The 12,408-nt window shown below is 44.3% G+C and overlaps 1 protein-coding gene across 1 annotated transcript in view; it reads right to left on the bottom strand.

Annotated features, from left to right (window-relative positions):
• The window catches only part of THSD4 (thrombospondin type 1 domain containing 4), a 571,869-nt gene that overhangs the window by 536,954 nt on the left and 22,507 nt on the right, over positions 1-12,408 (bottom strand). The window contains exon 3 of the mRNA XM_045530986.1: positions 4,419-4,488. Coding sequence (XP_045386942.1) covers positions 4,419-4,488 — 70 coding nt within the window. The remainder of the gene's footprint in view (positions 1-4,418; positions 4,489-12,408) is intronic.

The raw sequence follows: 12,408 nt of genomic DNA, 5'->3' as shown, positions 1-12,408 counted from the left end.
AAAAAATTATTAGAACTAATAAATGAATTCCACAAAGTCCCAGGATACAAAATCAACATACAAAAATCAGTAGAATTTCTATACACCAATTACAAACTATCTGAAAAAGAAATCAAGAAAAGAATCCATTTATAATGCTACAAAAAATAAGATACCTAGGAATAAACTTAACCAAGGAGGTAAAAGATGTCTATACTGAAAACATTAATGAAGGAAATTGAAAAAGACACAAATAAATAGAAAGATACCCGTGTTCATGGATTGGGAGAATTAATATTGTTAAAATGTCCATACTACCCAAAGCAATCTACAGATTTAATCAAATTCCTAACAAAATACCAATGACACTTTTCACAGAAATAGAAAAAACAACCCTAAAATTCATATGGAACCACAAAAGACCTTGAATAGCCACAGCAATACTGAGCAAAAAGAACAAAACTGGAGGCGTCACACTACCTGAATTCAAAATATACTACAAATCTATATTAACCAAAGAAGCATGGGACTGGCATAATTCAGATGCAGAGATCAATGAGACAGAATAGAGAAACCAGAAATAAATTCATACACCTACGGCCAATGTATTTTTAACAAAGTTGCTAAGAACACAACTGGGGTAAAAGCAGTCTCTTCAATAAATGGTGCTGGGGAAAATGGGCATCCCCCTTGCAGAAGAATCAGACTAGACCCATACCCTTCATCATATATAAAAATCAACTCAAAAATGGATTAAAATGTTAAATGTAAAACCCCAAACTATGAAACTACTAGAAGAAAACATAGGGGAAATGCTTTAGGATATTGTGCTGGGCAAGGATTTTTTTAAATAAAACTTCAAAAGCACAGGCAATGAAAGCAAAAATAGACAAATGGGATTATATGAAACTAAAAACCTTTTACACTGCAAAAGAAACAATCAATAAAATGAAGAGACAACCTACAGAATGGGATAAAATATTTGCAAACTATACATTTGACAAGGGATTAATCCAGAATATATAAAGAACTTAATTCAATAGCAAAAAAAAAAAAACCAAAAAACTCAATTTTTAGAATAAGCAAAAGACTTTAATAGGAATTTCTCCAAAAGAAGACATACAAATGGCCAACAGTTATATAAAAAAATGCTCAATGTCACTAATCATCAAGAAAATGTAAATCAAAGCCACAATGAGATACCACCTCACTCCGATTAGAATGGCCATTATCAAAAAGAGAAAAGAAAGCAATTGTTGACAAGAATGTGGAGAAAATGGAACACTTACACACTGTTGGTGGGATTGTAAATTACTACAGCCACTATGGAAAACAGAACTATAATATGATCCAGCAATCCCGCTACTGAGTACATATCCAAAAGCAATGGAATCAGTATGTTGAAGAGACATCTGCACTTGCAATAGCCAAGATACAGAATCAACCCAAGTGTCCAAAAACAGATGAATGGATACAGAAAATGTGGTATATACACAGAATGGAAATATGATTCAGCCATTAAAAAAATGAAATTCTGTCATTTGGGATAACATTGATAAACCTAGGGGACATCATGTTAAGTGAAATAAGCCAGACACAGAAAGACAGACAAATACCATACCATCTCACTCAGGTGCAATCTGGAAAAAAAAAAAAAGATCATAGAAGCTGAGAGTAGAACAGTGGTTACCAGAGACTGGGGAGGGAAGGGGAGAGGAGAGGATGGGAAGAGATTGGTCAACTGGTCCAAAGTTACAATTAGATAGGAAGAATGAGTTCTAGTGTTCTATTATACAGCAGAATGTCACTGGTTAATAATAAGGTATTGTATATTACAAAATAGCAAAGAGGATTCGAATGTCCTCACCACAAAGGTATGATAAATGTGTGAGGTGACTGATATGCTGAACACCCTGTCTAGATCATTATACAACATGTATATGTATCAAAACATCAAATTATATCTCATAAACATGTACAATTACAATGTGTCAATAAACTTTTTTAAATAATAAAGTAACTTATAAACCTTTTTGTTCCCATTTCTCAGAACAAACACTTTAAAAAAGTTAAGGGAAATACCTCTTTGGGGACCATTTGTTCAGGTTACATATATATCCTTCAGGTTAACTTGAAAAATGAAGAGAAACAGCAAAGTAAATGGATCATTTGTAAAATATTTTCTTTTCTTTTTTTTTTTTTTTTTTTGAGACAGAGTCTCGCTCTGTTGCCCAGACTAGAGTGAGTGCCGTGGCATCAGCCTAGCTCACAGCAACCTCAAACTCCTGGGCTTAAGTGATCCTCCTGCCTCAGCCTCCTGAGTAGCTGGGACTACAGGCATGCGCCACCATGCCCGGCTAATTTTTTCTATATATATTTTTAGTTGGCCAGATAATTTCTTTCTATTTTTAGTAGAGACGAGGTCTCGTTCTTGCTCAGGCTGGTCTCGAACTCCTGACCTTGAGCGATCCACCCGCCTCAGCCTCCCAGAGTGCTAGGATTACAGGCGTGAGCCACCGCGCCCGGCCTGTAAAATATTTTCAGTGGTGAGTCTATCTGAGCAAGAACAACAAGAACATTGGCAAACTGATTCAGGTGTTAGGATTAACAACTCCAATAATTCTAAACATTAATAAATAATACAACTTTTAAAATGTTTTGTGTTTTTATTTTTATTTTTTATTTATTTATTTTTTTGAGACAGAGTCTCGCTTTGTTGGCCAGGGTAGAGTGAGTACTGTGGTGTCAGCCTAGCCCACAGCAACCTCAAACTCCTGGGCTTCAGAGATCCTACTGCCTCAGCCTCCTGGGTAGCTGGGACTACAGGCATGTGCCACCATGCCCGGCTAATTTTTTTTTATATATATATATATTTTAGTTGGCCAGATAATTTCTTTCTATTTTTTTAGTAGAGACGGGGTCTCACTCTTGCTCAGGCTGGTCTCGAACTCCTGACCTCGAGAGATCCACCCGCGTCGGCTTCCAAGAGTGCTAGGATTACAGGCGTGAGCCGCTGCACCCAGCCTGTGTTTTTATTTTTTTTAAATAATATAATTAATAATTAAAATAGACAGTTGTCTTTTCTGAGTCTTAAAATTTGAATGGGTACAATGCAGTGGAGTGAGGGGGTGTAAATTTCCAAGTGAATCCAATGAAATAGATTAGACCTTGGCCAGGTTTTCCATCCAGCCAGCCATTCAGCTCCTGCAACATGCCAGGCTCTGTTCCAGAAGCTGGGCATATGGCACTGAACGAGCCCAGCAAGAGGCCACTTTCATGGAGCTGACATCCTAGTGGGAGATACAGTTCAATACAGGTTTATACCTGGCCCAGGAAACCAGAGCCAGAACATAAAGGAAATTAAATTAATCCAACAAGAACACCAAGATCTGCTCCCAAGAATGGTCACATCCAGTCGAACCTGTGCACGTACTCTCTTTTCTCGGCCTCCTTCTCTACTGAACTTCCCCTGTGAAAATGCTCTCTCTCGGGAAGGGATTCAACCCACTGGGTCACACTTAGGTACGCATGGCTTACCCCCTCTCAGGAGTCTGAACTTCACTGCAGGTAGACATGAGGAGCTCCTAGGTAGCAGAAAGGGGTTTTAGGGACTTTCTCAGAGTCCCGTCATGCATCTATTTTGAAGGCAACATTGATCAAGCACCTGCTCTGCTGTAGGACAGCACTGGGCTTGTTTAGGCAACAGTGGGTAGTTCATTCACTACAAAACACACAGGGCCTGAAGGGAAGCAGGCTCAGTACTGCCCGTATGCCCCTCCAAAGGCTCTCGCTACGCTTCTCCACCCAGCCCTGTGGCCCAGGAGGCTGGCCTTTGGGGACTGCATCAAGGGCTTCTTGTTCTGTCTTCTGGTTGGGTTCAGCCAAAGGCTGTCCCCAGCAGGAGATGAGGGGTGGGAGGAAAGAAGGCCAAGTTCTTATTTCCCAGCTCTCTCCCTGTCTGGCCAGCAGTTGGCAGTGGTTGTGTCCCTCTACCAAAGGTCATGCCTCCCTAGTAGGGGGTTCTCTTGCATAGTGACAGCCACAGCTACAGGTACAGCTCCCTCTCTAATCGTCCCTCCCCTCAACACTGACTATGCTCCTGGGGAAGGTAAAAACTCCATACTGATGCTCCGTCATTGCTACGGGGGCTTCTTAAGCCCTGCCCAGGCCTCTGTAGAGTCTTCTCACTGACTTAACTGTCCATTCTAACGGACACAGGATGCAGAGCCAGCACTGCTCTCAGATCAAAGACTGACTCCAGGCACCAGCTTCACGTTTAAGCTGCAGGGATTTAGGAAGGATGGGAGGGCTGGTGAGCAGTCTGCAAACGGTGCTTCCTCTCAGAAACGCTGGTGACTTGCCTCCCAATAAAACAAAGTTCAGGGCAGCCACCAAAGTGACCCCAGCCCCTCAGGCAGACAAAGAAACCTCTGGCTTACCTTCCTATGTTCAGTGGAGGCCTGTGGGCAGATGAGCTGGAATCCGAGCAGCAGGAGGGAAGCCAGGACACTGAAAAGGGAAAATAGCAACAGGCAGAGCTGTGAGTATATTCCAGACGGCAGCAGCCAGTGGAAGGCAGCACCTCCCTGGCATCACTGGGCGGGAGACAACCCGGGCCCTGGGACGTGACCCAGTGAAGGTGTAAAGGGCCAGCCTCGCAGGATGAGGCAGCACAGCGCTGTGTCAGGGAGTGGCACGGGGCAGATCTGGGATCAGATCCCAGCCTTGCCGCTTCCAGCAGGGTTTCTAGGTCAGAGCGTTTAACCTCCCGGCACCTCCAGCTCTTCCCTTGTAAATTGGGGATAACAACAGAAGCTGGCTTGGGAAGATTGGGGAGAACTGAATAAGCTAACGCATCACGCCTGACAGCGTAAGTGCTCATGCAGTAGTGTGCGTGCACGGTGCTTCGGGGAGTGGGAAGGTCAGGGTAATAGTGGGGGTTCTGAGCCGGCCAGGGACGTTCCTTGCCCTACAACCCAGGCTCTCTTGGAAACCTTTCCTCCACCCGCCCCTAGCCCTTTGGTGTCACATATGCCCTCCATGGGCTGGATTAGCTGCATTAAGCCCCACTGTCACCAGCCCTGATTAAGACTTGTCATCTAATAGAGGGAAGGCGTGGAAACAGGAGCCGGCTGGGACAGCTGGAGAGAACATGAAGCTGTGGATTCAAACACACCCAGGCTAGAATCCCAACTCCACTCCCATCTGGGTGATCCTGGGTACGTTAATATCTCTAAGCCACAAACATTCTCACCTTCTGAATCACTGAACATGACAGAGGGGGAGAGACCCGGTATAGTGAGTCAGAGGAGAGACAAGTATTGTCAATTAACTTAAATGCCCAAGGCTCTTGATTCAAATCATCAACTTCATTATGTTAAGCATTCCTATAAAGAGGCTGCTACACCTTTTGAACTTTTTTAGGGGTTAACGCTAAGGGCAGTTAAGTTAAATAACACAGTGGTTCCCAGTGTTTTTTCTGAGCCTCCAACATAACTGAAAGATGTGAAATACTGGCCCAGCCCAAGAAAAACCACCACATTGGGGTGAGATGAGGAAAACCTGCCTGCACCCGGGCGTTAGGCCTTGTGGGGTTAGATAAGGCTTCCACCATCTCTAAGAATCCAAAATTCCACCCCAACACCCATTTTGTCTGTAGCTAACCCAGTGGACCACACAGAAGGGACATGGACAGATTGATTAGAGACTGTGTGATGCGGTAAGAGCAGGGAACAAGGACCGTGTAAAACGATGTGAAATGTCCCCTTTTTGTTGTTGTCTTAGAGTTGCAGCTGAGGCCTCAAAGCTGAGGACCAAGGGTACTAAGTGTGCACACATTCCTGAGAGAAGGGCTGCACTGTCTATTAGGATCTACAAAGGGGGTGTCCCCACCCATCCTGAGCTGCAGCCCCTCACCCGCTTCCCATCCGTATGCACAAGGAGGCTGGAGGATGGGAGAAGTCTACTGGCTATGGATTTCCTTGAAGAGGGATGTAGGAGTGCTGAGTGTACCCGTCTACTCCCCCCTAGGGAAGAAAAAGTAGGAGCTCTCTCCCAAGCCAAGCAAGGGGGACAACCATACAGAGAGCTCAGTCTGGACCCCCTGGTGTCTGGGGACATAAGGACTGGTGCTTGAGGCTTCTCTGAAAAATATCTAAAGGCCACAAGCTGGCTGGAGCGTCTGGGAGGGCAGAGTGGAGAAGGGGATAGGGTGGGAGCAGTCTGTATTTCTAGAGCTTAGAGGGGCAGGAGATGCTGTGTTTTTCCCATGAACTGTATGTCTGTGTGTGTGTGTATATATATATATATATATGTATATATATATATAGCACCATGGAAAGACACTGGATTTAAGCTATCTGGAAAGGACCCCACCAAAGAAGATTGTTCGCTAGAATGAGGTGACCCCCCCAAAAAGCAGATGTGTGGCATGTACCCATGGAATATAGGAGCTGGGGGGCAGGGGTAGGTCACAAGGGGTCAGCCAGTATTTATACAGCCTGCACCAGGGGATGGTGCAGAGGGAGACCCCAGTGTGGGGGAGGTTCTCCAAAGGGCCAACAAATGTGCTCTGAGAGAGAAGAATCCGAAACTTAAGACATCTGCAGCACTGGATTGCAAGCAGCACCAATCCCATTGGGATCCTCTCCTCGCTCCATCCTGGAGGGATTAACAATGGCAGAGCAAGTGGGCAGGGCAGGGAACCAGGAGTGTGAGGAACCAGCCATGCCCCCTCTTCCGCACCACAGGGGTCTGAGGCTAGACCAGGCCCAGCTCATGGGAGGAAAGGAGCTGTAGATTGGATGGGAGACTAAAATTTTTATATCTGACTAGACTTTCTTTTTAATGTAGTATATTTATAACAGCATCTTTCCAAGTAATGGATTTATTCAGAAAAATATAATATGAAATTCGTGGTGAAAGGAATAAAAGAGTTGATTTATAACTTGTTGAGGATCTAGGCCAGGGCCGTCCAGTAGAATTTCCTATGAGGATGGCAACGTCCCCTGCCTGTACCTTCCCATGCACAGACACACAGCTCTGTGCTGCTCCGTACGCAAGAAGCTAACGGTACAGGTCTAGGTGGTGATGTTACTGATGTCCTGGATTAATTCCAAAAACCATTTACTGAAAGAACAGGCATTCAACCAATAAAACTATTCCCCTCCCCACTCCCACCACACAAACATTTTTTTTTGACTTTGTAATACTTGAAAATAAGGCTGTTCATTAAACCCACAAAAAGAAAACCTGCCCAAGAGGTCTTCCAGAGATGGGGCTGGGGCATTTAAGAGAATGGATCCCCAGATAGGATGGGCGAAGCACAGTCATATTCCAGTTATGTCCTTAGTAGATCCAGCTTGACCTCTAAGCCAAGAATATGTGCATCACAACTCTGGAGTCCACGCTCCTTGGCAGTATGACCTCGGGCAAATCACCTCCCTCTGTGCCTCAGTTTACTCATCTGTAAAATGGGAATGATGTAACCTGTCCTGCCTCAAATGAGTTAATGTGTGCAAAAGCACATTATGAACCCGTGCCTACCAATCTGGATCACTTGTAACACATTCTGGCACTGTTTATTCATTTAAAAAGAAAACCAGATTGGTGTGGTTTTGTTAAAAAAACAAACAGCAGCTCCATAGATGTGTTACACCTCAGCCCCTGAAAGCTCTTGGCACACACAGTAGCCACATACTTGTAATGCAATCAGGAGCAGTTTTGCATAACCACTGGTTGGGGGTTGCCGGGTTGTGCTTCCACAGACTTCAGGGGGACTTGGCGCAGGAGAGGGAGTGAAAGATTCTCCAGGAGGGGAGATTCTAGGCTTTCCTCTGTCTCAGAGGAGCTGCATTCAACTCTACTTGTCCCCTCACCTCCTTCAGATCTCTGCCCAGAGCTTCTTGTCTCCATAAGGCTTCCCCGACCCTATGTGAAACAGCGCTCCTTCTCCCAGACCAGCCTCTTCACAGCACTTACCATCTCACATACCATGTCTTTATTCGTTTAAATATCTCCCACCACCCACTGGAACGTAAGCTCCACCATCAGGGACTTTGTTTTGTCACCACTTTATTCCCTAGCACCTAGCAGAGCGCCTGATATATGGCGAGAGCTTCATTCACTGAATGAATGACACTTCCCCATCTTGGCAACCTCTGATATTTCAAGATACGTGAAAATAGTGTGAGTTAACATATTCAAAAAAGTCCAGAGTAACCTTGGAAGCTTTTAAAAGTTATTTTATGAGGGATTTATAAAAATCAGTTATGCTTTTGAATTTCTGTGCGACCCTTCCCAAAACACCATCCTCGTGAGATTTGCATGGGGTATGGCAGCAAAATGGTTGCTGGTGCCTCTTACTGCAAAAATGTGACACAAATTATATTCAGGTGTCCAAATGCTTCTTTTCATCTAGCTGGGCCCTAATGAAGCTAAAATCCACAGAGGCACCCAGCAAAATCCATTCTGGAATAAAATCTTAGTTATTAAATGGGCTCTGCTCTGAATGGAATAGAATAAATTCTCCCAGAGGGGAAATTATTCTTTGGGCTACAATAACAGCAGGCAGAGCACTATATAACCCCAAGGGCCAGATGAAACTCTGCCAAGGGCTGAGTTCCCCACTTCTGCTCAGCAGACTGTTTTAGGACACCTCGCCCTGCTCACACATACCTAGCTAATTGGGAGTCTGTAGCTGTGCACACCCCTCTTCCAAACACCAAGAATCTATCCCAAATCCTTGTTCCTCTTGGCCTAATTAGAAATTAATGTTTGGGGAATGGGAGAGCATGTATGTGTGTGTGTGTGTGTGTGTGTGTGTGTGTGTGTATGCAACTTGTGTGTTATTTCACTTTGATAGTTTGCTTTGGCAAACGGCTCCCAGCTTGCAACGTTTTGACAGATTGAAGGCTACCAGGGCCTTTGGCAAACAAATCACACACTCCCTTCCAAGCGGCGGGGGGAAGACACATTCCTACCAAGACTTTCCGATTCACCTTGCAGTCGAAATAACCTAACATTTCACACTAATCAAAAAAAAAAAAATAGTTATGCCATCCACCCAGGACTGTTCTAGATTTTAAACACTCTATCATTTCATTTCCTCATGTAAAAAATAATACTCATTGAAATTTGGTACCAGATTTACATCATGGAACTGGGGCTCTGGGCTTCTGTATCTGCCCTGGCCAGCCCTGCTCCCTAGCCCCCACACTCAGCCCTCCGCCACCGCAGTGGGGGGGGATCCTGCCACAGCCACTGCATACCTCCAACGACCTCAATGAACTCAGCACCACTTGGGCATATCAAGTAACAAAAAAAGGAAAACAGTAAAAAACAAAACAAAACTTTACTTCTTTTCTTCTTCATTTAATACAACCCAAGAGATATTTCGGGAGCAATCGGATCACTAATAAAATTAGACCACCTTAGCAAAAGAGGGCCCAAATCTTAGCATTAAAGTGAAATCCCACCCAGCGCACTCTGGAGATAAAAAATTTTTGCTAAGCGTGCATTTCCTTCCCCATGTTCAGCTCAGCCCTCTGCCTTCCTCTGACAGCAGTTAAGAGTGAAGACAGCAAGGGAAGGAGATGGGTTACCAATGACATCTGACAGTCACCACGGCTCTCAGCACTTACAAGTAGTATTTCACTTAATCTTCACAACCATCCTATCACTTATATTATGCCTATTTGCAGGTATGGAAATTGAGGCACCAAGAGGGTACCTCATTTACTGAAGTGCGCATATACCTGCCAGTGGCAAAGCCTGATTTCAAACACCAGCAGTCAGACCCTCAGCCTGGACTCTTAACCACTGTACTCTGGGGCCTCATTAGGACACAACACATTTATACAAAACACGCATTTGCCATTTTATCACATCAATTTTCTTCCCCAGTCTGTATCAGGCTGTGACTTGACAATCTGCTTTATTTTCTGCCATTGCTTGCAAGAATCATTAGAAAATAAGTGGATACAATAAAGCCTCATTTACCCAGCCCCACTGGAGGACATTCTAAATTTCAAAATAAATGAAGCTAACATGTATATCCCAAACTTTTTTTTTAAAAAAAATGCATTCTATTTATTTCCCCTGTTTTCTTACACTGAGTAATCTGAGCGTAAGTAACCTTTCTTAGCTGGCTCAGAGTCACCAGTGTGAATATCGACCACTTTGTGCAGCACAAGGTGGTGGTCTTTGGAGCACGGCAGGCTCGGGCTTGAGATCTCCAGGCACCTAGGGCTTTCTGAAGCCAGTTGGCACTTAGCTGTCTCCTTCCTGCTGTCAAGCGTAGCTTCCCGTACTTTCGATGAGCCTGTGTCCTCTTAACTCAGCCCCCTTAACTCAGCCTTGGCCTCCGAAACCTTCAGGCAAGCAAGCTGCAGCCAGACCAAGACCAAACAGGCTCTGGGAAAAGGCCTGCCGGGCTTATGCGAAGTGAAGTCTCTCCATTTCAGAGTGTAGATTTAAGGACACCTATTCTAACTGGGTATCAGTCTGCACTGCTTATTTCCAGGTTCTGGACTCTTGCAGTCATTTCCATTTTCTGAACCAGGACCTGTGGCAACGTGAGGTGTTCTATCGTGCAAGGGCTTCTTAAGACACAACAGCCTTTGGCAAATTCCCCTAGACAATGGTAGGTTCCTTGAGGAAATGGTTTCTGATACATCTTTGCAACTAGCAGAACAATCAGCATAGTCTGTATCCATCCTCAGGGCTACTAAGTATCAAGTGAATAAAAGAAAGGAAGGACCAATGAAATGAAGGGAGAAAAGAAGAAAGGCAGGGAGGGAGGAAATACCAGTAACTAAAGAAATGCAAAGGACTGCTGTGACTGTGGCATTCTTCATCAAAAAAGAATTTCCTAAGTGCATCCCAGAACTCCCTGTTGGAAAAAGGAAGACAATCCTAAGATTCATACAAGTTGGAATTATTGGTTTTGACCCCTGGTGGGGATGAGGCATTGTCAATGCTAACCTGAGGCATATAAATCCACATGGGATGTAAGGAATGGGTAGCTGGCAGCCCAGTGATCACACCTTAACTCCACTGAGCCCTTTTGGGTACAGAATGTTCTAGCAAATCCCACAGTCAAGTACTGAGTGATGAGGACAGGGTCCAGGTACGGGGCTGTGCCAGGCATAAAGAAAAATCAATACTGTCTGAATGCTCGCTGTAATTTTATAGGTAGGGGTTTGCCAGGGCACTCCTCCAAAAAACTATTTTATTTCCTCCTCGTCTCTATGCCTACCATTCAGATGGCTCCTCCCGGGCTTCCCACAGACAAGATTCCGGCAGGTTCTTCCCCAGTACGCTTGCACACTTCTGCTCCCGCCAGATGCGTTGTGTTCATACAGTGTCAACCACGTTCCCAGACCTGTTTATGCCAGTTGCTCTTGATTTGTAATGACATAAAATATCCAAATAGTACACAAGCCCAGGAAATAGAGCACAGAAAGAAAGATTACTTGTTAGTTGTTTCTACAAAAACGATGTTGAATGCTTTGGAAAATCTCAATAAAGGCAAGCAGCCAAGGGGAAGAAAAAAAACTGCTGGCAAATTAGGTGTGGATGAGACAACTGCAAATGATTAGGGGCAAAAATAATAAAAACCTAGAATCACTCTGGTACTCAGATTGCTTCGCAAATGTCTAAAATCTCACTCCACTTTAAAGAAATGGAAACCTCAGATAATACTTATGGGTGTGGTTTGTGCACGAAGGACAATCAGGGCTTCGTGCTCAAAGCAAAGCCCTTGGCCCCACATCAAAAAAGTGGTGAGTGAATGTACATGTGTTTTAAGTTAAAAATAAACTGTTAAAGGTGTGTGTGTGTATCATTTGTATGATCTCTGTGCTTTAACCTACTTTTGTAATTAACTAACTAGCCATCCTGGCCAGGAAAGATAAAGTTTTTGACCTTATTTCTTTTATTATACATAAAAGACAGTTATTAGTTGATTCATTCAATATTCAACAGGTATTTATTAAGCATCGACGAGGTAGTGGTTTAGATGCCAGTTACACAAATTCTGACCTGCCTTGTTAATGCCATGAAGTTTAATCCTTATGATCCAGGCCTGGCCTCTTGGCATTTTACTCCTTTCCTCCTCCTCCTCCTCCTCCTCCTCCTCCTCCTCCTCCTCCTCCTCCTCCTCCTCCTCCTCCTCCTCCTCCTCCTCCTCCTCCTCCCCCCCTCCCCTCCCTCCTCATTTCCTGGTCGCTGGCATAGGGACACTACTTGACTCCATAACCCTTCCCAATTATCACATATTTCTTTACCCCTGAGGGGAATTTACGTTTTCACGAATCAATCATAACTTAAATATCCCTACCTGGGGCATTCTCTTTCTCACACATACAAACACATTTTCCTAACCCACTTCTTTCTTCCTTTCTGGATTCAGGCTCTTTTTCAATTGCC

The sequence above is a fragment of the Lemur catta genome, chromosome 1, assembly GCF_020740605.2.
Source record: "Lemur catta isolate mLemCat1 chromosome 1, mLemCat1.pri, whole genome shotgun sequence".
In the NCBI taxonomy this organism is placed as follows: domain Eukaryota; kingdom Metazoa; phylum Chordata; class Mammalia; order Primates; family Lemuridae; genus Lemur; species Lemur catta.
Note: the sequence above shows the minus strand (reverse complement) of the source record. Positions and strands in the feature narration are given on the sequence as shown.